General features: G+C 36.9%; 1 protein-coding gene across 33 annotated transcripts in view; it reads left to right on the top strand.

Annotated features, from left to right (window-relative positions):
* The window catches only part of nrxn3a (neurexin 3a), a 320,634-nt gene that overhangs the window by 268,924 nt on the left and 26,807 nt on the right, over window positions 1-24,903 (top strand). For all 33 annotated transcript variants that reach the window (XR_008808997.1, XR_008808996.1, XR_008808995.1 and 30 more), the window contains 3 exons: window positions 2,184-2,355; window positions 17,859-17,948; window positions 19,299-19,603. Coding sequence is in view for 30 of the 33 variants with exons in the window: in XM_056267190.1 (XP_056123165.1) it covers window positions 2,184-2,355; window positions 17,859-17,948; window positions 19,299-19,603 (567 nt within the window). In the remaining 3 variants the exon portion in view is untranslated. The remainder of the gene's footprint in view (window positions 1-2,183; window positions 2,356-17,858; window positions 17,949-19,298; window positions 19,604-24,903) is intronic.

Genomic DNA, 24,903 nt, shown 5'->3' with positions numbered 1-24,903 from the left:
CAAATCATTATTATTGTTAAATATTAAATTAAGTGTAAATGTAAAAACATATTATCAGCAGTTTCAAAATGTACCTCATAATTTTATAATATGTGTGCGGGTAATTTTGAAATTGCTATTAACATTTTACCATCACAATAGTGTTCAAACGAGGTCTCTTATGCTGAACAAGGCTGAGGTTTTTTTAATAAAAAATACAGTAAACACATTACTATTGCAAATATGATTACAATTTTAAAAGCTGTTCTCTATTTGATGTTAGTGTAATTTTTTTCCGGGAATGGAAAGCTGAATTGTCAGTTTCTTTACTCGAGTCTTCAGTGTCACATGATCCTTCAGAAATCATTCTAAGAAATCATTATTATTATCAATGTTGAAAAAAAAAAAACATTTTATTTGTTAATATTTAATATTACTTAATGCTTAATATTTTTTTTGTGAAAACTGAGTTTTTTAGGATTCTTTGATGGATAGAAAGTTCACAAGACCAGCATATATATATATATATATATATATATATATATATGTATATATATATATATATATATATAATTAAAATCTATCACTTTTGATCAATTAAATGCATCCTTGCTGAATAAGAGTATTCGTTTCTTAAATATAAATACTGAATATATTTATGACCCCAATAGTGTACATCTCTGGGACACCACACATAAAATTAGTAAAGTCAATATCAACAAAACATGAGGGTCAATTAAAAACATGAACAGAGTAGGATGAACATAACATTCCAGTCTTTGGGAAAGTCTTCCAAATGAACTTGAGAAGACTGGCCCAGATTTCACTCACAGAGATCTTGCTGTGATAAATGCACTGTGCGGTGATAAACATCTCCCTTGATACAATTTATCATCTGTCGTCATTTTCCGTGCTGCAAGAGATAAGAAACAACACCAGATTCGGTTTAACATAACCATAAAATATATCCATGCAACCCAGAGGGCTCTGGAGGGGTTAGAGAGAATGCGTTCTCGAGGATGAAACGGTTGAATAGAAAGAAACGCAAAAAAATGTAGCCGGTTAAGACCAGACCAGCTAAGTCCAGAAAACTAGCTTAGGGTAGTTTAAGATGTGTGTTTTTTTTTTTTTTTTTTTTTTTTTTTAAACACATGGTTAATTCATGACATTGACGATGGATGAAACGTTTCCTCGATGTTTCCTGCCCCACTGATGCTCATTGAGGCTGTGCTAATTAATTTATAGTGGGAATCTTTGCAGCTACATTTGCACAGAGCCTCTTGGATCCATGAGGGCAAACACTGCACACCTTCCTGTTTCATTAATCATTCTTATCTCTTTCTCTGTTTTAGCTAATGCTATTGATTTAGTCCACTTTCACTGCATTATGTAAATCAATGAGCCTGATTCTTCACCTCCAAAGACGGGGGGTGCTAATGGCTGATGAATACTTTTCATCAAGCGGACAAGTTTATCAGGGGTCACTAATGCTAATAGATTATTCAGGATCCTGCTAGAATAAAATAAAAGCAAGAGGTGACAGATTCCAAGGGCATCTCTGTCATTAAAAATGAGTCAAAACAGAATACAATGCGTGTACGGTGTAAAAAAAAAACCCTAATATGAGCAATTTACTATAAAAAAAATTACGTGCTGTGGTTGTCAGAACTATGCCACAAAAATATGGTAACAACATTTGAACTTAAATTTATAGTTAGAAATATAAATATATAAATATATATATATAGTTGCTTTACCTTTATAATATACTGACAACCACCTGGTTGAAAATAGAAACAACGTAGAAAAAAAAACTAGGTATTTCAATGAAAAAACATCAAATCTGAGCTGTTCTGGGAATATCAATTTATGGATTTTTACTGTAAATGATAAGTCTTCACTTCTTTTTCACTTCCAAAAACTGTATTACATGAATTACATGAAATATCCCTTTAGATCTATTACAGATCTATGACATTTATGTATTTCACTAATTAGGGAACTCAGCGTTTAACAAATAAAAAAGGTTTACCATAGCATTTTTAGAATAACGATAATTTTTTACAGTTTATCTTTAGCCAAATACAGAAAAAGGTGTACATCAATGTCAAAAAGTCACTCAATTGACCTAAATTCATTCCATGTATTTGTTGTTAATATATTAAATGTGGTGGACAAAACTGATTTTTGCTCATCCTTTTTAGGAGCAAGGCAAAATTGGAGTCACATTCAACATTGGAACGGTTGACATCGTTGTTCTGGAGAGCAGCACCGCTGTAAATGATGGCAAGTACCATGTAGTGCGCTTCACCAGAAATGGGGGCAATGCTACACTTCAGGTGGACAACTGGGCCATCAATGAGCACTTCCCCTCAGGTAAGACCTCTCACCGACCACTTCAACCTTTAGCTTATGGCGTCAAGAAGATGTATGGACAATGCACAGAACTGGACAGCAACTGCTTTCTAGGTATTTCTAAAGTCACTTTGTCTCCCCAGTGAGTGTGCAGTGTACTTTCATTCAGGAACTTCCTATGTGTGTCTCAGTCCCAATAATAATAACAACCAGTGCATTTGTACCCTCTACCTTTTTCCTATATTTAATTTTTGAGTCAATTAGGTGTTTTGTTTTTTCTTCCATGGCTGGAAAATTATGCCATTTTGTTTTTGCCATTATGTTGGTTTCTGTTGAAACCAACGGATGCGATGAAGAAGGAGTAGACCAAGAATGGGAAGCTAGCTTTCCTGCATACCTCTTTTTAGACACTGGTGGATTTACACTAACTTTAAAAATACGGGGACGGTAAGATGTTTTAAATGTCTCTAAAGCTTACCAAGGGTGCATTTATAAATACAGTAAAAACATTTATTATTGTGAAATATTAAATATCAAAAGTGACAGTAAAGATATTTATAATGTTATAGCATATGTCTATTTTTTCAAATAAATGCTGTTCTTTTGAACTTTCTATTTATCAAAGAATTCCGAAAAGTTTCCATAAAAATATCAAGCAGCACAACTGTATAATAAATAACAATAATATAATAAATGTTTCTTGAGCAGCAAATCAGCATGATTTCTGAAAATGATTAAATAGATGAAATGACATTTTACAATATATTAAAATGAAAAACAGTTATGTTTAATTGTACCAATATTTCACAATATTACTGATTTACTGTATTTTTAAATCACATAAATGCAGCCTTGGTGAGCAGAAGAGACTTCTTTCAGAAACATAAAAATCTTATTGACCCTTATTGACCTATTCAAACTTTTGAATGGTATAAATCTTTTTAAAAGTTTTTGAATTTCTAAAATCCTGCTCCTCTTAAATGTATAATACAAATTCAGTATATTCTAAATTGCTGCGATTGTGCCACATCATGACATATTTTCACATTCAGTACACACATGTTTGACGTCATATTTTTATGGCATCAAACCTGGTTCTTCCTCTCAGGGGTGCTCTTAATGAAAAGGACTGATATTGTTCCATTTTACATTTTCTTTCCATATCTAATATGTCTTTCTTCTCAGTTAATAATGTCTTCTTCAAAAGAAATCCTGTACTAACCAGTTCCTCTAAGGCTAAGCCCATATTTTATTCCACTTTAGTATGATTGGATAAATTGGGGAAGGTCGAAAAGTTTTAATCCTCGACTAAGGTTGCCATGACTTTATATATAAAAAGCAACATTAGTACAAGATTGAAAGGGACGCTGTCACAATGAATTACATTGATAGCATTAGAATAATGTGCTGTCAATCGGATCTTTCCTATAATGTAAGGTACATGGAAAACTGTTATAAATTTTATTTTATAAGCATCAACTAAACAAACTTAGAGCTCAAATTAGGCAAAATTGTGAATATATTTTTCTGTCCCCAGAATGAATGAATGAATGAATTAATATTTTTAATTAAACATTACCTTTCAAATAAAATAAAATGACATAAAATATAGTGTTTGAGTATTAATAGTTTTTATTAATAGATTTTTTCAGTAACTCTTTCTGCTGGTTACATTGTTACGCCAGTAAGTGGCAACAAGTGAATCTTCATATGTGAATCATTCTGAACTGGTTTGTCTAAATAAATACTCAGATTCTTTCAGGAGTGGCTTACTCAACAACGTAGCTGCCAATGTTTGGTCTAAAGTGTAAGTTTCTCAATATTTACTTCTCATTTGTTGTACTGTTGTATATAAAAGCAATTTCAAACTCGCAGCCATTTTCACCATTTCATATTTTAGAGCTCCTTGATTTCAACAACACCCATATCAGACAACTTCTGTAGATAACGTTGCCCTGGAGATGCACGTCAGGAGAAATCGCCAAACCACAATATTGTCAAAAATAAATAAATAAAAAACATCCTGTTTACGTTTGCAAGGCGAAAACGTATGTGCGTGATCCTGTATCACTTCACTTCAACTTTATTTATGTCCCCCAGGGGGAAATTGGTTGTACGGCAAGACATACAGACAGACAGCCATAGAAAATATAAAACATTACAAGAAATACAAAACAATACGAATCACAACTAATTTTGTTGAGTTCTCGTCGAGGTGGTCAGAAATTCTCAGCGGTGTATTTTTGCAAGGAACATGCGCAAAGCCAATGTAGAGCAATTTTCAGCATGTCCATCTATTCCTGTTAGAGCATCTAAGGGCATCAGTTTGTGTTCCTGTCGGCACTGAATAAACCCATTTTATGTGGCCAACTCTACTAATGCACCCATTTATCAGTCTGCCTTTTATATGAATGATATTAGGCATGAAAAATATATGCAGCCGCGTGTTGCCGTGCTGCTCATATGGATGCATTATGCAGAAGTCAGTGCCTGCCTGTTTTAGGTCTAAAGTTTCATTTCTGCCAACATGGGCATTTGCAGCAGACTCACATATGAGCTGGGGAAATATATCACTGAGATTTATAGGTGGCACGGTGGTATAACACTTCTATATAAATGTCAGCAAAATTTACTTTCTCTGCCAAAGTTTCAACATGATAATAAAATATTTATATATTCAGATGGCCACCTGCAAATAGAATATGATTATGCTTGAAGACAGATGTCCCCTCATGGCCGGCTGCTCTTTGCTTTGGCACTGATTTCTTTGTTATGTTTGATTTCTCAATTCGATCTTGTCAGAACATTGATGAAGAAATATATTCAGAGGAGATGTGCGTGTCATGGTCTCTTTGACAGAGCTGCGGTCCTCAAGTGATATTGTGAGTTTTTGGTGCGCTGCCATGCTATGCTTTATTTAATTTACAGGCTAAATGAAGCAGGCTCTTGAAAAACCCATGGAGAGCGTTGAACCGCACTAAACATCTGTGCTTTATTTTCTTAATGCGTCAAAGAACGAATGCCTAATAGTTTCGCAACATCGGTTCCAGAGCTGTGCTTTTGCCAAGTTATTATACCATACCTTGCTGCGCTAAGCACATACAAATAGCAAGGGCAAGTTAGCTCATTGTGTCTTTCAAGCACACTGCCTATTTATCTCCCATGGGTCCCAAGAGGTCAAGCAGAGATGTCTACAGGGCCACAAGCGCGGTCACCTAAAGCTTATGACTGTCATTACAACGTAACCCGAGGCCATGTGCAGAATACTCTGAGAACTTTACACCAACCATCACTTTGAGAATAAATTGGGCTGTGCTTGTCTATTCACTTTACTTGTTTAGAGATACTGAGCCAAGTGCCTAATACAAGCAACAGCTAACAAATACGAAAAAGCATAAGACGCTACCTCTTTGCTAGTATTACTCTTTGGTTGTAGGCAAGAGTGTGTGCTTTTTGACTGGACTTGCCTGGATTTTTCCAGAAAATGCTGAAGGGGGATTCAACAGTCTCTATTATTTAGGCTGTAGCTGGCAATCTGGAGTTGAAAATCAGCACAATCTTCTCTCGTTCCTTTCACTTTACCATATAATGGACTTATGGAGTGGAAATGTAGTTTTCTAACTTACTGCAAGAGCCAGATAAGCAACTTCTTTTTAAGGAACTATACCATAACCTAACTACTGCAAGCCATAAGACATTATATTTAGAAAACCACTGATACTAAGTCTTATGAAGAATTATCTCATGTTGTCACTGATATGCTAACCACATTCAGACACAAGAAACGGTATAGAATTGAATTGCCCAGATCTTTTTTTTTTTAACCCTTTAGAATGATTGTGACTTAAGCTGATAAATTCAGAGGAAAGTTGAAGATTATGAATTTCAACTACCTCCACCATGATGCCATGTCACCCCTGACTTTTGACATATAATTGATTTAATGCGTTTTTGTATTTAGAGGGTTTTAAAGGGTAATAAATAGGAGGAGGAATTCATTCCTCTACTGAATCTCATCCCTCACCCAATGAACTTCTCGAGTAGCTCAGATCAAAAAAAGATTTGTAGTTTAGTCTTATTATTCCAACTCTGCAAGTCAGCCTTTGGCCTGACTCTACTGTTGTTTTTGTCTTTTGGTCTCTGATCAGTGCCGATCTTTTATATTTTAATGTTATATATTACAAGTAACCACAACAGTTACCATCCGATAAGAGATGCTTAAATTTATCAGTATTGGTAGAAAAATTATTGTTCATACTCATTTCCCCTTTTTACATCTATATTACCTTTGCCATCATCTTACACTTATTCAATCTTTAAAAACACGAATAATTTAATAATCTGTAATAAGATAATGAATAAAAAATAAACAAAATATTTTTATTATAATGTTATTTTATATATATAACAATTTTTAGCAATATATTACAATTATTAACAATTGTATATTTTTATCCAAGTTTTAATAATATTTTGAACATGTCTGGTTATATTTTACATATATTTTATATATTTCTACACCTACGCTACCTTTGCTCTATCTTTAAAAACATTAATCATTTTATAGTATTTAATAAAATAAGTAAATAAATAGTTTTATATTTTAGATACAATTATGTTAACAATTGTATATTATTTCAATAATTTAAAAAAAAAACTTTATATTTAACCTTATATCTTAGTTTTTAATTTATGTTTAATGTGTTATTTATTTATCGATTTAGATTTAATAGTATACATTTTTAATATTGTCGCAGCTTTCACAGTTAAGTGAATAAGTTAAGCCAAACAAAAAAGAAGATAACCTGCTGCAAGTTTGAGGTGAGGGAAAGCCAAAATTGAGCAAAAGCAAATTGAATCAGCCCAAATCTGTGTCACTCTGTCTGCAGCCCTAAACTGTCCCACACACCCCTGCGGTTTGGCAGGAAATGTCGGAGTGTGTCAATCAGATGGAAGCTTGATGCTATGTTCAAGAGACAAGCGTATTCGTGACACAGGGGTTACGACAAGGAACATGGAGGGGATGTTATATCATTTTTGACACGCGTGTATGCAATATGATGGCTCGACGGTGTGTGTCTGTGTCCGCATCTTTGTGTGTATGTGTTGAGAAGAAGATGAGTTCGTTCTTTATGGCTGTGCAGTGGCTTTTTGATGTCCCTTGGGCTGCTTTGGCAGTTCCAGGACCCAGGCTGGGTAATAGCGAATGACAGCGGGAAAAATAGTAGGCGATTATATGCGGTGGCCGCGGCTATTCTGCAATAGCACTGACAGTGGTTCAGACCGCCATACTTCAGTCAAATCACCGTATCATTTTTGTACCATCAGCGAGGTTGGTAGAGATATTCAGTTCTCTCATTTCCCATCTCTTGTTGCACACCCTGCTGATAACTGTTAGTCCGGGTTCACTTCACAGGATGCTCTTGATTTACACTACTAAAAAGTACTATTTTGACTGCATATTTGATTGTTTTAATGGTAAAATACAATATTTATCTGTGTAATTTTTTGTCTCACAAATGAATTAGGTTGAATAGCTGTCAGCTTTCAGCTGTTAAATTTAAGTAGAGAATTAGGTAATACCAGGTCAACCAATTACCAAGCAATGCTTCATTTTCTTCAGTCTGTGGTGCAAAAAGGTCACATTAGCAATTTAAAAAAAAAACTTAAAGGAGCATTGCGGAAGTTCTGAAATTTCTAACCGTTACTGACACCAGTGGCCGTTAGAGAAACTGCAGCCAGTCTCATGTTCGTTCTCGGTGCGCACGGTCATTGGCCGCACTAGATAAGGCTTTCTTTTTTCTTTTTTTTTACTTACGAGGAGTTTCCGTGGGTATCTGGATTGTGCTGGAGGCTGGTCGCTTCTTTCCGTCCGCAGAGTCCATTTGAAACACTACTGCTAGCGATTGCCGCTGCTTATGGCTGCCGTACGGATGTAAGCCCAAGTAGACGAGAACGCGCATGACGTCACATTTTGTGAATTTTCACGCCAATTCGGACCCGACTCCTCCACACACAATTGAGCCTACAGGCTGATAGTGTTACGGTTGGTGTATGCAGGAGAAGAAGAGGAGATCAGGATTTCCAAAAACAATTGACTTTACTTAAATAACGCAAAACAACAAGCGGATACAGACGGGCAGAGGATAACACACCTAACATCAACGAGAACCGACCAGGAGTGAGGGAGAACACAGGGTTTACATACACAGAGAACAGATAGGGGAACAAGACACAGCTGGGGCAAATGAACTAGACACAGGTGAAGGAACTGAGAACTAACGAGGAGCGGGAAAACTGAGACACAGGAATAAACCAAATACACAGTGACGGGGGGGGGGAAACTCAGGACACACATGTAACAGATAGAGGCAACCGTGGTGGACAGTCAAGGTGTCATTCTTTCTATTACATTATGGTTGGCTCATAAATGTACAAATGAAGACTCTATCTTAAATATTTTTTTAAGTAAAAACCTACACATAGCCCCTTTAAGCAAATCATGGTCAGGTCAAAGTGTCTGAATAATCTTTGGGCCCAAATTTGTATAAATTTTACTGGTAGTCCACTGTATGAATATTTTTTTTGGTATAATATATCACAGTTCACTTTATTTTGCTATCCTCACTTACATAAATGAACTATTGTGTCCTGCACCCACTAGTAAAAATTATAACTGGTGTCTGAATAAATTTTGTTTTGACATTTTGATTAATTTTGTTTTGTCTAGTTAACGTAAGTAAGCACAATCTATAAGAAGCTTAATTTGCATTAAATGGCCTGTTTGTAAAATAGTATTTTCTTTTTACGGTGTTAAAAAAAACATGATTTAGAACAGGGTTAAACAGATGAATAATAATAATATTTTAATTATATAAAATAATATATTTAGTTTTTCCCTGTTTTTATTCTACTTTTCGTTTTCAATTCTTTGCAAACCTTTTCGAATATGTTAAGTTTAGAGCCATTAAATGTATTTTTTCTTAAAAGGCAGTTACAGCCCCCTATTATGTGTGATTGTGCGGAAATGTATTGAAGTGAGCTCATAGGTGTAATCATATGTAGTTACCCCATGCTGTGTCATCCCTGTAGTTGCTGAAGCAAGCTCAGAAATGATGCTTTGAGGTCCCATGGTGCCCCACTTCAGGAACACCATTTCATCTCAATGACTTCTAAATCAGCATGTTCCGCAAGCACACATGACATGTCACGCCACCTTGATGCTAATGTCTGGATGTCGTGCATGATGTTTTTGACCCAAAGTCCTTGTTGTTTTTGTAACCTCTCTGTAAGGTTGCGCATCCTTTCTTTTGTTAAAGCATTATGTGGCTTTTTTCCCCTCTTGAGACTGAGTTTTGACGCTAAAGTCAGGCTTATTCCTGATGCAGTAAATTGCAGTAAAAGAACCCCACCTGCTCTGTCTCCCTTTGCTTGTCTCCATTATCCTCTTTTTTGTTTAAGGAGATATTGCATATATTTGCGCAACCCTGTTTAATATGAATGAGCTTATTTATCTTTGTTTTTTTTTGTTTTTTTTGTATGACTCACAGAAGAGGACCTGAAATGTTTTTCTCTTCCCTGAACATGTCTTACCAGAAGGCATTTTCCTCCTGTTAAAATAGGAAGAAAAAAAATGTTATCGAGCATCTCAGAAGCAACATGACATCTACAAAGACCTGACCATCTCCTGTAATCTGATCAAGTCCCGTAGCAGTGAGCGACACACATTTCATGATAAGAAAACCTTAGTCTTTTTGAGAGTAAAAGGAACTGGGTGGCTCGACTGCAATGCAAGACAATTATCTCTCAAAACAAAAAGACAAGATTGCATTTTTGACAAAGGAAGGAACCTTTTATCAGAAAAAGATTCAAGACAGGGTTCGTATGTGTGAAATGGATACTTGTGTATCCTATGAGCCAAATACAATTACTCGTATCAAAAACAAAATCTGTTGCCCTTATAAATCTCTCCAGAGGGGGAAAGAGATAAGCTTTCAATATGAGCTGTCTTTCTAATCCCACGATTAAATTAAACCACCAAGGATGGTGGGATAAACGTTCCCACTCCCATTGTCTCCTTAGCTACTGAGGGGCGATCCTCTGGAGTCACATTTCTTATTTGGGGATGTGTTTGGAGCGAGATAATGTGCAGGAAGACTCTTTCGATTGCGAAACAAGCCAAGTGTAAGGAGTGTTCAGGGAGAGTACAGAAGAAGCTCGAGAGGGAGAGTTAGACAGGGACCGGGGCAACCAGTCGAGTGTTTTAAATTTCTAAATTTCTCCTTGTCAAAGTTAAAGTTGTATTAAGTGTGTGGGCAGTGTGACATATTTAGTTCTTCACTCACAGTAACTTGAGGTTTCATGCAGGGAACCTCAGGCTTCATTGTTCAGCCTTCATGTTGGCCTGGTTTGTGATTATACAACCTTTTGCACCTTTTTGTGTCCATATTATAACATATTTCTAAAAGAAACAGAATGTTTAGTGAGCAACAAATCAGTCACAATAAGACTGATGTTTATTTTTATTTTATTTGGATTTCCACATTTGTTGTACATAATTAGTTCTGTCAAAAAAAATGTTTGTTGTGGTACTATGGTCAAATTTTTATAATTCCATGTTATTTTACTATTATTTCTATACTATTTTAATATTTATATATTTTAGGTTATCATTTTCGTTTTAGTCATTTTGTTATATACTTTTGTCATTATATATTTTTTAATAAGTTTATCTTTAATTGATTTTTATTTTTAGGAATTTTTGGAAGTTTTAGGAATTTTAGTACTTCAACTTAAACAAAAATTAGCTGACAACTAACTGAAATAAAATAAGTTTAAGTTTTCCATCTAATAGGCTGTTTGTTTATTTCATTTCACCTTTATTTGAATGAACAAAAACGATTGACATTATTTTAGTTTTAGCTAACAATAATAACACAGGATAATAATAGGGTTATATTATACTATTGGCATCCTGTGGTACTTAAAAAAATCGCCCCAAAAATTATTATTATTATTATGTCTATGATACCATATTCAAAACATCATAGCAGTACCATAGCGCTTTTCTGTAAGTGGATCAGGCCCCTAAAACTTGTTTTGAGAGTTTTCGGCCTTCTCTCTATGATTTTGCCAACAAATTAAAAAAAAAAGACACAAAAATAGCAATCATTTGTCACTGTGCAGTACAACACAATAGTGATGAGATTTTCTTGGTAGCTCAAATAATACTTGGCAAGGCCGGTTTCATGCAATAAGCTATATTTGTTTTCAGTGAGACGGCACTGGTGTCTCATGGTAATTTATCACTCTGTGGCGAGAACAACTGCGCACAACATTGCTGGATTACAAAAGGAGAATGTTCACAATCACACGCTTGTTCTCGTGAATTATTTTGAGTTGTTATTAGCAGCCACAGAGAGGGAGCTGCACTTATCACGCCTAATTATACAAAAATATAACCATTTTTATGAAATACTTCATACAAATCAAATGTGGCAGCCTTTTTTTTTTTTTTTGGCATACACTCATGTTACTGCAAAGCCATTAAGGATTCCTCTAATTTTGACTGAAAGGGAATTAAAATGCACAGATATCACACATTCTTGTATGTGTTTGTGAAACTTAATCACAGTAGGAGGAAAACTCCCCCGCAGCGTGTGATCCTGTGCCATGTTAACACCTCCTAGTGCTGTTTCATTTTCAAAGAGCCTTTCATGTTCTCAGGAGTGAGAAAAGGTGTCATGCCCTCTGTACTGCTGGATCAAAGCAGCACAAATACAAAAATGGCTGTGAACTAGGCAGCCCTCCATCCCTAACCCTAATTTCCTGAAAAAAAAAAAAACTACAACAAAGCTCCTAAAATATTGTATATTTTTGGTTTTGAACATGAAGTCATTTAGTTTATATAATGCTTAGATAGACATGAAAAGGAGAGAAGAAAAAGGAATTAGGTCACAATGCAAGCTGAGCTTGAACCTTCATTTCTCACACAAACACCATAACTCAAATGGACCACAGAAAAGATATTTGGAAATATGTCTCTCTTTTTTTTTTTTGTCTATATAATAAAAGTCCATCTTGATTTCATGCTGACTTTAAACTGTCTGTATTTGAGTTAGGGCTGTCACGATGTTAGATTTTTCACACCACGGTTATTGTGGCCAAAATAATTCACGATATCGATATATCGCGATATCTAGAAACCTTGGGGTAAAAAATGTCAAATCAGTCAAATTAATTTTTACTTTGTTTATTTAATTTGTATTTTTTTGCATTTTTACGTCTTGCGTTCTTATATTTGAATGCACATCTTTGTGAAGTAAGACAAGCATGTGAAGTATATCTGGTTTCAAACTGGAGCGAAACACTGTCTGAATGTTTCCTGAAGAACTGAAAAGCTTTTAAACCTACTGTTGAGCCGGTGCAAGTCATGCAGATTTGAACAAAACAAATCAAGTGCAAATACAAAAATAAGACGAGTAAAGAAAACGGGGTACTTCATAATCACCCTTTATTTAAACATATGAAAACAAAAACCAGCTGTTAACAGGTTAATGTCACATTTCCCATTCCATGACTAGTAAAATAATCGCAATTTACTCTCTGTAAAATAGCGTAATCCGCAGTGTGATGGACACGGAGATGGGTAAAAAGGTTGGTGGCTACACATTCTGCAGATTGGGCTTAAGGGGGTCGCACACCGGTGTGGTGCCGAATTCTGACCCCCGCCAAATTATTACCCCCCTAGTATTGGTAGGTTTAGGATTAGTTGTGGGGGAGGGGTTAGGATTAGGGGTGGGGTTAGGATTAGGCAATCAGGTACTGACTTCAATGAGGGGGGTAATAATTTGGCAGGGAGTCGAAATTCGGCACAACACCGGACGAGAAGCGCAGCTCCGCGCCGCGTCGCGTGTAGCACACCTGATGCGCACTTTCTCAGTTCATGGCCAGCAATATTGTTATGTTTAAGGGCATTATGAAATTAAGATCATGTCTGTAGGCTACAATGTTATGATTGTACTGTACAATTAAATACAATCGTTGCTAAGTCTGCAGTCTGAACACTTTACCTCCGTCAGAGCGCATCCGTTAACTGAATGATTTGAGAATCTCACCTGAAAATCCGAGCCATTGCTGGGCGTCGCGGACAGATGCCGAATGGTGCCGGTGGTGTGTGTAAACTCCTAGAAAATAATGTGTTCGAATTTTAAAGAATTCGCTTCTCGTCCGGTGTGCGACCCCCTTTAAAGTGCTGTTTTCTTTGAAGCCGAAGAACTCCCATACCAGAGTGGCTGCGCGGGCGCGGGATGCGTCTTCTTCTCATTTGATATGTCAGCGGGTGCAATACTGCCACCTCAACTGGCGCTGGAGTATACGTGTCATGTTATAATAAAAGTCCTATTCATTTTAAACATCGTGGTTATCGCCAATACCGGTATATTGCCACACTCTAAATTAACACGATGTCGATATTTCAAGCTTTGAATATCACGATTATCGTCAATACCGGTATATTGCGACACCCCTAATTTGAGGTTTTATTTTTAGGATCCGATGTTGTGATGTCTATAACAGAGCCGGAGCCCTGGATGAGCCCAGCTTTAATGAGTTTCCTCCATCAGGCTACCCTGTAGTGTCACCACTAACACCTCAGCAGAGCTTCGAATGATAGCAGTCGACATTGACTCTCTTGAGGTTCTATTTGGAGCACAACACATTCCTTACCAGGGTAAAACTGAATTCGGGACTTAATAGGAGGGAATGGGGAAAAAACTGAATTTGAGAGAGGTCATGGCCTCAGTCAACTGTACTCCCTCTGTCCTCCTCCTGTTCTCTTCTTGTCCCACAGCCCTCCCACAAGCCCAGTGCTAGATCCCCTTGCTAGCCACCTGCTAGATTTGTCCGTGGTGCTGCCACATGGTTAAGAGTCTATACCTGTTATACAAGGATTGCAGGTTAGGTCACATGGGAGGCTTTACCTGGGGGTTTGTTCATGAAGTAAAGCTAGTGGCCCGTTAAAGGGATAAATCACCTCGAATTATATATTCTGTCATTTATTTTAAGGCTGCTAACATTCTGTGATATATATATATATATATTAGGGCTGTCAGTTAAACGCGTTATTAACGGCGTTAACGCAAACCCATTTTAACGGTGTCAATTTTTTTATCGCGCGATTAACGGTCTTTTTGGCCTAGCAAACTTTGTAGTTTTTTTCACATGCTTTTGCAACAGGATGCGGCATGCGTGAGGACGTTATGTTGCTTCGCCAACCAAAGCGCAAGAGGATCTAGCTAGACCGGAAACAAAACAACAGGCACGACGCCGCACACACTTGTTTGGGCCAAATAGTTGGTTAACGTTACGTTTTGAGTGGATGACGAGCGCCAGACGCCGAAATGGAAAGTTTACTTTTAAAAAGTTGCCAAATGGTTCCATTGACAAGACCAAAGTGATCTCTGTGTTTTGTCGTTGTGAACTGAGCTAGCACGTCGAGTCTGAAATACCACTTGATGGCCAAGCACACACACACACAGCTGATCCGAATTCTCCGCCCCCTCGTCAATATCAGGACCTCGTCAGTATTTCTTTCACCCTTTTATTGATGGACAGTGTTACATTGTGTGAGTGATTATTTGCTCCAAGTGAGAATGTTAGTGTGAAATTGAACAAAGTATGCCAATGGTGTTTTCAATAAAAAATATTTGCACAAAGCAAGCCGATCCACTTTTCCATGTTGATAAGAGCATTAAAATGAGAAAAAATAATGGGACAAAAAGAAATCAAGAAACATTTAGAATAGATAAAAATGTGCGATCAATTGCGATTAATCGCGAGTTAACTATGACATTAATGCGATTAATCGCGATTAAATATTTTAATCGTTTGACAGCAATAATAATAATAATATATATATATATATATATATATATATATATATATATATATGCTCACAGTATATATATATATATATATGCTCACAGTATATATATATATATATATATATATATATATATATTGCACTATGAAAAATACATGAATTTTCAGCAGATGACTTGAATAGGAAAGAATTAATCATACAGTGATTGGGTTGAATTTGTTGTTGTGGTGAATCTGCAAAGAATAAAATATTATAAAAAAGTTTTTTTTTTTAATACTTTTTTACTCAGAAGACTTTTTTGAGTGTGAACCATCCTTTTAGGGCACACAAATCTGGGGTAAACTTAGTGTTGGGCACTTGGTTGCTTTCTTTACCAAGCCCCAACTCAATCCACTTTCGAGGAGCTTAAAAAAAACGTAGGCCACATAGGCCACAATCCCACTTTTTTGGCCAATTCAATATGACTTTAAAATAATATGATTTGTATTGTGATTATATGAAACAAAATCCACTTGTTAAATTGTGACATCAGGAATACCGTGTCCAATACAATCTCGACAGCTGTTTATGAGCACTATTCATTTATAGCCCAATTTTAAGCTTTTAAAAACCACAGTGTCCCAGACACCAATATTTTAATGATTCAGAACTGATGAATTACAGTCCAGCCAACTGTGACTTTTTTTTATTTATTTATTTTATACAATAGTAGCATTCCGTGAGTGTATATTAAAACTGCTTGTTATTTGCTTTTGGCATCTGATAGAGCGTTTGTACATGGAAACTGTGACATCAGACTTAAGCCAAATTTATACTTCTGCATCAAACTCACGCCGTAGCTACGTCGTAGGCTGTGTGTTGCACGCATAGCCTATGGCGTAACCTGATGTGCACCTCTCCAAAAATGTAACAACACGTCAATACGCGGACCGAAAGCGTTGTGATTGGTCTGCTAGAACCCCTCCCTCCCTCGGTCAACACGGACAACGATGCAGAAGTATAAATGAAAACCGAGGCGTAGCCTACAGCGTAGAGTCTGCTGCATAGAGCCTGCGGCGTAGGTCCGACTCAGAAGTATAAATCAGCCTGTAAAGGGATAGTTCATCCAAAAATGAAAAGTTGCTGTTAATTTACTCACCCTCAGGCCATCCAAGGTATAGCTGACCTTTTTTCTTCTGTAGAACAGTAACGATTACAGAGATAACAGTTTCTTCCCTAACGAGCACTTTAAAAGCGGGGTTCGTAACAATTGCACAGACCTATCTTTTCGCTTCATAAGACCTCAATGTATCATCAGGATCCATGGGTATTCATATTGTTTTTGCCTGTACATTTTTTTGGGTTTTTTTACTCCCAAAGTGACGGTAGCCATTGACTTGCTTTTAATAAATCATCAAGGACCACGATTTCAGCTAAAAATCTTCTTTACTGTTCTTCTGATAAAAAAAGACACCTTCATATCACAGCCGATATCGATTTTATTTCTATATCGTACAGACCTAATTTACTCCCTTTCATGTTGTTTAAAATCTATATGACTTTCTCTCCACTGCATGACACAAAATAAGATACAGTTGCTGGTACAGTTGTCACAGAACTCATTCTTCCCTTTTGTGAAAAAAGTTGTCAAACTTTTTTTTTTTTTTGGCATTTCTCTCAGAGGCTACCTCCGAGCGGTTGGGCTTCAGATGTGTGTGACTCAAATTCCCGGGTTTTGAGGGTATTGGTTGCGCTTCCTGCTGTCTGAGGACGGCTCAGCTAAAGATGGAGGCTCCCTTTGAGCTGGCCCCCTGGTACACCCCTCCTTATTGAGTCCTGAAATTTGGCTCACACAACATCCTGCAGTGTCGAGCCACCCTTAGCACCCGAAGTCATTGTTGAAACAGCACGACGTTGCGGCCCCCTGTCCTCAAATGACATCCAGAACCCCCTCTGATCAGCTTCCTGCTGTGTCTTCACGAGCCTCCAATAATATGGAATATCAACACAGCTCTTTGGGCTTGCCATTAAAAAAAACATCCCCAGACGCATCTCATGAGGGGAGGCCTGCGACTCGCTTGTGCATCGCTTTGGTACCAGCTCATTCATCAAACATGATTTCACAACTGTATAATTTCCGTGGCTTTGGAAAACAGAAGCAGCTGCTGTCTAGTTCTTGTTTGTCAATGGTGCTGTATGATTATGACTATTGATGTGGTTTTCTGTGTGAAAAATTGTAAATATTGACTGGCATCATTAGCAGATAAATGTGTATATAATTATAAGTATGTGAAGCATGAAAGAGTGTATGCTGTCATCTTTTGATGGATATATGGATTGACCGCAGGCAGCTAATCTACTGGCATTCATTACAGATGAACCAAATTTATTATAAATATGTTTTTATCAACTCTGGTGATGATTGATTTAATTACGAGAGAAGATGGAGTAGACGTTCAGTTTAAATAGTGTTTCATTACTGGAGAAAGAAAAAGTAAATTAACTGCTATGTGACTATGGACACAAATAGCTTTCAAATAAAACATGACTAAACAATTCTAAAAGTGTTTAAATAACTTTTAAATAACAACAAAAAAATGTAATTAGAAGTATTTTAAAAGTGATAACATTGATTCTTAAAGCTGTCTTTTAAACTTCCAAGGTAACAGCGATAATGAGAGAATTCAAATGGCCAATAAGAAAATTCCTTTCAAATATGCCCGGCCCGTAGAGGAATGGCTTCAGGAGAAAGGTAACTTCCTCCTCTCTTTTTATTTATTTATTTATTATTTATTTTATTTTTTCCATTATTACTTATCTCATTATAACTAAATAAATTTAGCTGAAGAGAAATGCATTGTATATTGTGTTGCACCAATCACATTTTTTCTTTTGCTTTTTCAACGCTCATTTATCTTTGTCAGACTAAATAATATATTCTTTGTTTAATGATTCTATATTGGCCTAGTAAACCTTTTATGAATGTTTTAAATGTAAACGTTAAAACAATTTAATTAAAACATAAACATCTCTTGACTTTCTGGCTGATAGATAGGAAGGTGGACAGACAAGGATTAGTGATTTTCCTATTACAGGCAGCAGCTTGTGGCAGCACGGGAAGTATCATCCGGGAAGAAAATGATAGCATGATTATTGTTTCAGACATTAATTGCATATCATCAGGAATCCTCCTCATTATAATCACTGGAATTAGGATGTTTTTTTTTTCTTATCGTAATCATGAAGAAATGAGGATTTCTGGACTTCTCAAACTTGAAATTGTTTATTTATTTACTTTTTTATGTATTGTGATCTGAAGCTTTTTATTCACAACCGCAGGATATTCACAAATTTATTTTTGCCTATTATTTAACTGATTCTTGAGACACATGACAAAACATGTTTGAAAACACCTTTCATCTGTCAGACTAAATAATATTAGTAACAATTCTGCTTTAATATGAATCAGAAATGATTGCAGAACTATCTCGACGTGAATCATTTAATTTTCTCTTTTTTCCATCAAAATTATCTGAAATAAAATGTTAAATACATTTTACTATATCACAATGTATCTAAAATAATTATTTGGTATTGGTTTCACTTCTGTAGCCCGTTTTGTCCCATGTCCCAAGAATCAGTGGTTTGTACATTATATGGTGTTTATAATCAAGATAACTTTTTAAGTCTTTTCCAGTAACAAAGTCTCTATAACCTTAATATTTCAGGATACTTTCATATGCTTGTCATAAGACATTTTGTTATTTATTAGTTAGGGTGATCTCTCCTCATAGAGACAATTATAGCAAAACGTACTTCAGCCATCATGAGCTCGTAGCTAGACTCATTCAGGGAGACATAATGGGTCTGGTTTATAGTCTGGCCCTCCAAATGTTTACGACGTGTCTCATGGTAGTATAACCCAGAGCATTTGGGAAGGAAATTAAGCCGTAGTAATCCAGCACAGCCATCTAAGTCATTGTACCTTGGTTGGGTAGGTTAAGTGCCCAAAACAGCTATGAATCTTGTTGCTGAACGAGATATTGTGTGCATTTACGGACCCATAACCAAGAAATATTCTGGATCTTTCTTGCATCCTCAGGGCGGCAGTTAACGATATTCAACACCCAGGCCACGATAACAATTGGTGGTTCAGACCGCAAGAGGCCTTTTCAGGGCCAACTCTCCGGACTCTACTACAATGGCCTCAAAGTGCTCAACATGGCTGCTCAGGGCAACCCTAACGTCAAAATCAACGGCAGCGTCCGTCTGGTGGGCGAGATTCCCGCCGCAGGTTCAGCCAGAACCACGGCTTTCCCCCCAGAGATGTCCACCACCTTTATCGAGACCACCACCACCATGTCCACCACCACCACGAGAAAACACCGAACTCCACCTACAATACAGGTACGACCCCTGACACACAAGCACAAATGAATGAAGGCCTCAGTTAAGGCTTCGATTTACTCACGGCAAAGTACTTCGCTTCGTGGTATAAAGACGCTGCTGGGAGTGACGTTTAGGTAAATATGCAAATATGTACTGTGTGCTTTACTCCCAATTACAAAAAAACGTGAGAGAACAGCAGTTAAGAAAGCATCTGATCATAGAGACGTGGATATGTTTACACAATCTCTGCTATTCGGCACTTCAGTTAAGTTACATTACGTTACAATAGATTGCTGTCAGTGTCTCTATCAGTAAGAACAACTTCAGTTTTTACTATAAAGCAGATTTCCAGTGTGTTCATGTTTTATCTTGCGTCTGACCTCAACGGACTGAACAGAAGAAAATAAACAGATATGATTTCCACGTCAAAGTAGGCGGAGCCCCAGAGCACATCTATTTATTATGTAATCACCAAGGACCAATGGTAGTTTGAAGATGTTTACCAGCCTGAGCAAACTTTTCTGGAACAGTTTTGTATGTTTCGTACTCCCGAAACGAACTCCAAACAAACTTAGTTTTGGCCCGATTTTGTTTGAAGTGGTCGTCAAACAAGGTCATTCTGTATTGTGCCTTTAGTCAACTGTTAGCTGTCAGACTAGTTCTTCAGACTCGTTCTTAACATATGGCTGTGTTTATGCGACTTGCATGTGTTTTTGCATGTGTGCCTACGTCTCCTCGTCATTTCTGGAAATTACACCACAAATAACGTCTGGCCCAGATTTACAGTTAAAAAAAAATGAGGACACAAATTTCTTGCAACACAACATGGAAAATAAATCTCCAGAATGGATTTTTAGGAGGTTTTCTGCACAGCTACACCTTCCATTCTGCAGAACGTCTCTGTGCTGCTGACAGCGTTGTCCTTAATTTATTACGCTTTCAGTTTGGTCCAATGATTTCCAAAGCACTTATTTGTCAAGCTTAGACCTATTTCTTCAGCTTTGAGTTTGCAGATGCAAATTGGCATTCAAATGAGAAACAATGATTGGACCATGCCCAGGTCACGTACGTCACATATGTGGACAGGTAAACACATTGCAACAACAATACATTGTGTCTGTGTGGGATGTCAAAGTCTAAATATGCAAAACAGAGGCTTTTGTTTCATTTAGGAGAACTCACTCAACCAGGTGTGTTTGAGTGATTTTCCAACAGTATGCAAACAACTTGCTCCAGTTAACGCAAGCCCAAGCGGTGTCCACAACGTAATTTTATTAAGGTCGAGAGCCTCTCTTTTATTTTGTTGTTTTTCATAACCAACGAGAATTGTTTATAATTCTCCAAGTCCTTTAGATAAAGATACGTGAGCGGGTGCACAAAGCCTCATTCGCATGCTCTTGACAACCAAACAGAGTGCCGCCCACATAAAGTTTGACCGGGAGCCAATAAAACACTGTGGTTTGGCAAAATGCGATTAGACTGGCCATTTCATAGGCATCCTGGTACAAATTGAGCTGGTGGAAGTGATATTAAAGCCATCAGTCTCCTCTGTGTCTGAGACACATTTTGGCAAGAGACATTTGTAATCATGAAGCCCCAACAGTTGACCGCATAAAGAAAGTTTACGACTGACTAATGCTAAGAGAATTGGGGCTGTAAATGTGTTCTTCCTACTCAGCACATTTGTTGAATTAAAATAGTACTTTATTTTGATTAAGGAATTAAATTAGTAGAGAATCAATTGTTAATTGCCTCATAATTCACAGTAACTTAAAGAAAACAGGAATAATATATAATATATATATTACCATCGCTGTCAGTGATGCACATTGTGCTTTTACTGTCATCATATTTGTGAAATGTGAGATTACAGTTCTTTTCTACCTTCAGGTCACAAGATAAATGGATCTCTGTTAAGAAAGAGAGCACATCCTAAACACGAGCTTTTCGGGCCCCAAATTCAGACCTGTGGTTTTCAAGAATGTCACACAGATGCTAGAGGGTGCTAAGTGTGGCGTCTCATTGGACAGAGAACCACGCAGATGGGAATTTCCACTAACATTAAGGCTGAAGTTGACCATGTCTGACTTTAGCTGGAAACTGTAGATGCTCAGTGAAGCATTAGACCACATTCCAATCTGAGCACAAACAGGCAAAACGCATGCAAACGCATGCAAACGCTGCGGTAATGAGAGGGCGTGCGTCTGCCTGGAGCGGAGCCATGATTGAGAATAAAACTATTCTCTCTGACGCACTCTGGAAAACATCACTGCTGTTGGACTTGTTTGCCTTATGAGGCTAATAGATGTTCAAGAAAACACAACCATGAATTGTTATCTGATCTAATGAACCAGTCACAGTTGCATATTGCGTACGAAAGGGTGAAAGATATGTGATGGTATTAGGGTGAGTCATTTTGTTGGCGTCATCTAACATGACTGGAATTAAGCTTTTGGAAATAGATAATGATACACCCACAGTAATTTCTAACATGTTTATTTATGTATTCATTTTATAAATCCTCATCCCACGCACATTGGCCCATCTTTGGACTCATTTTTGTCAGCATTCCTCTAAGACTTATGTTGCAGTGAATAGCATTTTCTGTTTACATTTTTTTGCCTTTTTTATTTTTCCTTTGTCACTCTGATAACAAAATAACAACAACAACAAAAAACATCATATGGCGAAAACTCAAAAGAACCAATCATCGAAATGGTTTTTATATTAACTGAAAATTGGCGGTACGTTATTGAGTGATGAGTTTGAAATGAGAATGAAGAACGAATACAGCCCTCATTCACAATCTTGAGGACGAATGGAGGATTGTGGGTACTTGAGCGGAATTGGCAGGAGGATTCTCATTAATTCCAATCAGTCTAGTAGGTCAACAGGCTGGAGGTCATGTTTGCTTTCTCATCTTAATTTGTGCAAACAGTATCAGTAAACAAGTGGTCTGTTACAGTTGGGGAAGTTATTTAATTGTGAACTGCAATCCCTACATGCATTGTGCTGGGATGAGAGATCTATTTTTAAGTAATTTGCATTTGCGTCGAACTGGAACAAGGTCTACGCGTTTTATTTGGCTTAATTAAGACCAGGGCTGTAGAGACGAAGCGAAGCCGGGCTTGTGTGGATCTCAGCGTAGAACTCTTTCGAGGTTTGCTTAAGTTGCTGTTCTTCAAAGAAATTCGACTGGAAGAGAGGTCTTGAGAGACAGTTCACAAGGAAGGGTTTTTCTTGTTTTAATCATGTTTAAGATAGGTGCAGAAACAAAAAAGATTAGCATAATGCGATTTATTGGCTTTGAATGATAGAGGAACAGCTCAGCATGATGAGGTGGTTAGCTTTAGCATTTCAGAAGCACAGAACATGTTGATTTTTAATAAAAAGGAAATTAATTACTGGTAATGTTTAAAAGAAGTCTCAGCTAGGTTGTAGCCTGATTTGATGTGGAAGTATCTTTATTTCATTAATATATCTGAGATTATTCGCCAGGCTGGGATGATGGTAAACCTCAAATATGAGGGGTGTGTTTTCCTCTGGGCGTCTGAATTATTGATGTAAGGTAGGTTAATTGAGCTGCACACATTTTCATATCAGAGGGGTGGGATGATGATATTCATTTCATTTCACATCTGAAGAAGGCTGAGGGACTACAACTGGTCTCGTATGTCCTTTTGCCCTCTAATAGCAGGGATATGGGGCATTTATGGTCGTTCCATCCCCAAATCACCAAATCCTTCTTCTTTGCTGTACCTCTGAAATGTAGTACATTAAAGAATTGTGTGCCAGGGGGATCAAACCCTAAGTGAGACACAGCAAATGATTTTCTCTTCGAATGAGCCCACTTAATGTTGTCATAAGTACATCAAATTCATTGTAAAAGTTTTATTTGAAACAACTTTTAAAACAGACTTGCTATTTAAATATTTTTAGGAATAGTTCTCTCAAAAAATGAAAATTGTTCCAAACTGCGTGAAACACAAGAATAATGAAGAAAAAAATTTAATGAGTGAGGGCTGATAAAATCACACACAAAAATCTATGTACTTATAATCCAAGTCTTACAGGCCATATTAAGGCTTTCTGTGTAGAACATTTTCACTAAAGAAAATAAATAAATAAAAAATAATTTATGATGTTCTTTTCAATGAATCAGTGAGTCGGTTAACAACCCACTGGAGGTCAACATTATCAATGAATTATGATTTTAATGAAAGTTTGTTTGTCAGACAAACATATGGCTTATAATCATATCATATGGACTACTTTTATATTTATATGATACTTTTATGGTGCATTTACATCCAGTCAACACTCATTGTAATAGCATGGAAAAGAGCGATCAGGGCGTTATTCAAATTCCTCCTTTTTCCATAGAAGAAATAATGAGTCATACGGATTTGGAACAACTTGAGTGTAATGTAAATGATGACAGAATTTTTTATTTTGATGTGAACTATCCCTATAATGCAATTTAATGATTTGAAAGCCTGCTTAAATCGATTTAAAGATGAATCACTACTGAATGCGCAAATTCTTCTAGCACAGTGAATGCAGATCTGGTCTTCATACGTTTCTACTGTGTCTGTTTATAAGTTGTAAAACACTGAATCAATGTATGTGGCCAATTCCAGGGAATGTTATCTGTCACCGTGCATCTGCTGCGCACAGCAGCTAGCATCTCTTGCTGTGTTGTTGCTGGGAGGACATGTCGAGAAACAAACAAATTACTGCAATGTTGTGATGTACCTCACAGAAACAACATGATTTTTTTCAGATTTAATTAAGCCGCCGCACTGGGACCCTCGTAATTGTCCACAATGGGAACAACTAATGGATATTTTTGCATATTAATTGCTTCCTCGTGAAGTGTAGAGTTAACAGAGGCTTAGCCGTTTTGGACTACAGCTTCTAATTATCACATAACTGAACAGATTTTAGCTTAAATCTAAATGAAAAAGTTTAAACGAAAAAAAACATATGCTGACTTTTACTATGTATGCATACCTTTAGAAAACACTAAAACAATGTGCTAAGGTACACCCAGTATGCTTCAAATCCAAACTAAAAGACATTCACTTTCTTCTGCATGAGAGCTGGCAGACAGTTCAGGGGTTAACCGCATGATCCACTGAGACAGAAAAAATACTGTACTACCACAATAAAGACTAATATTTCTCCAGAGTTGTGTTTAGAATCCAATTATATGGAGGTTGGAGGCGGCCGACAGACGGCTGTGGTGCAGAGGACTGATATGTTTCAGAAGGTGCTGACGAGCCACGTGGGGACGGGATATTACGCGTGGGCAGACG

This window comes from Rhinichthys klamathensis, unplaced genomic scaffold (assembly GCF_029890125.1).
Source record: "Rhinichthys klamathensis goyatoka isolate OS25496 unplaced genomic scaffold, OSU_Roscu_1.1 h1tg000256l_1, whole genome shotgun sequence".
Lineage (NCBI taxonomy): Eukaryota > Metazoa > Chordata > Actinopteri > Cypriniformes > Leuciscidae > Rhinichthys > Rhinichthys klamathensis.
The sequence above is the reverse complement of the archived record's forward strand: the minus strand, read 5'-3'. Positions and strand labels throughout refer to the sequence as shown.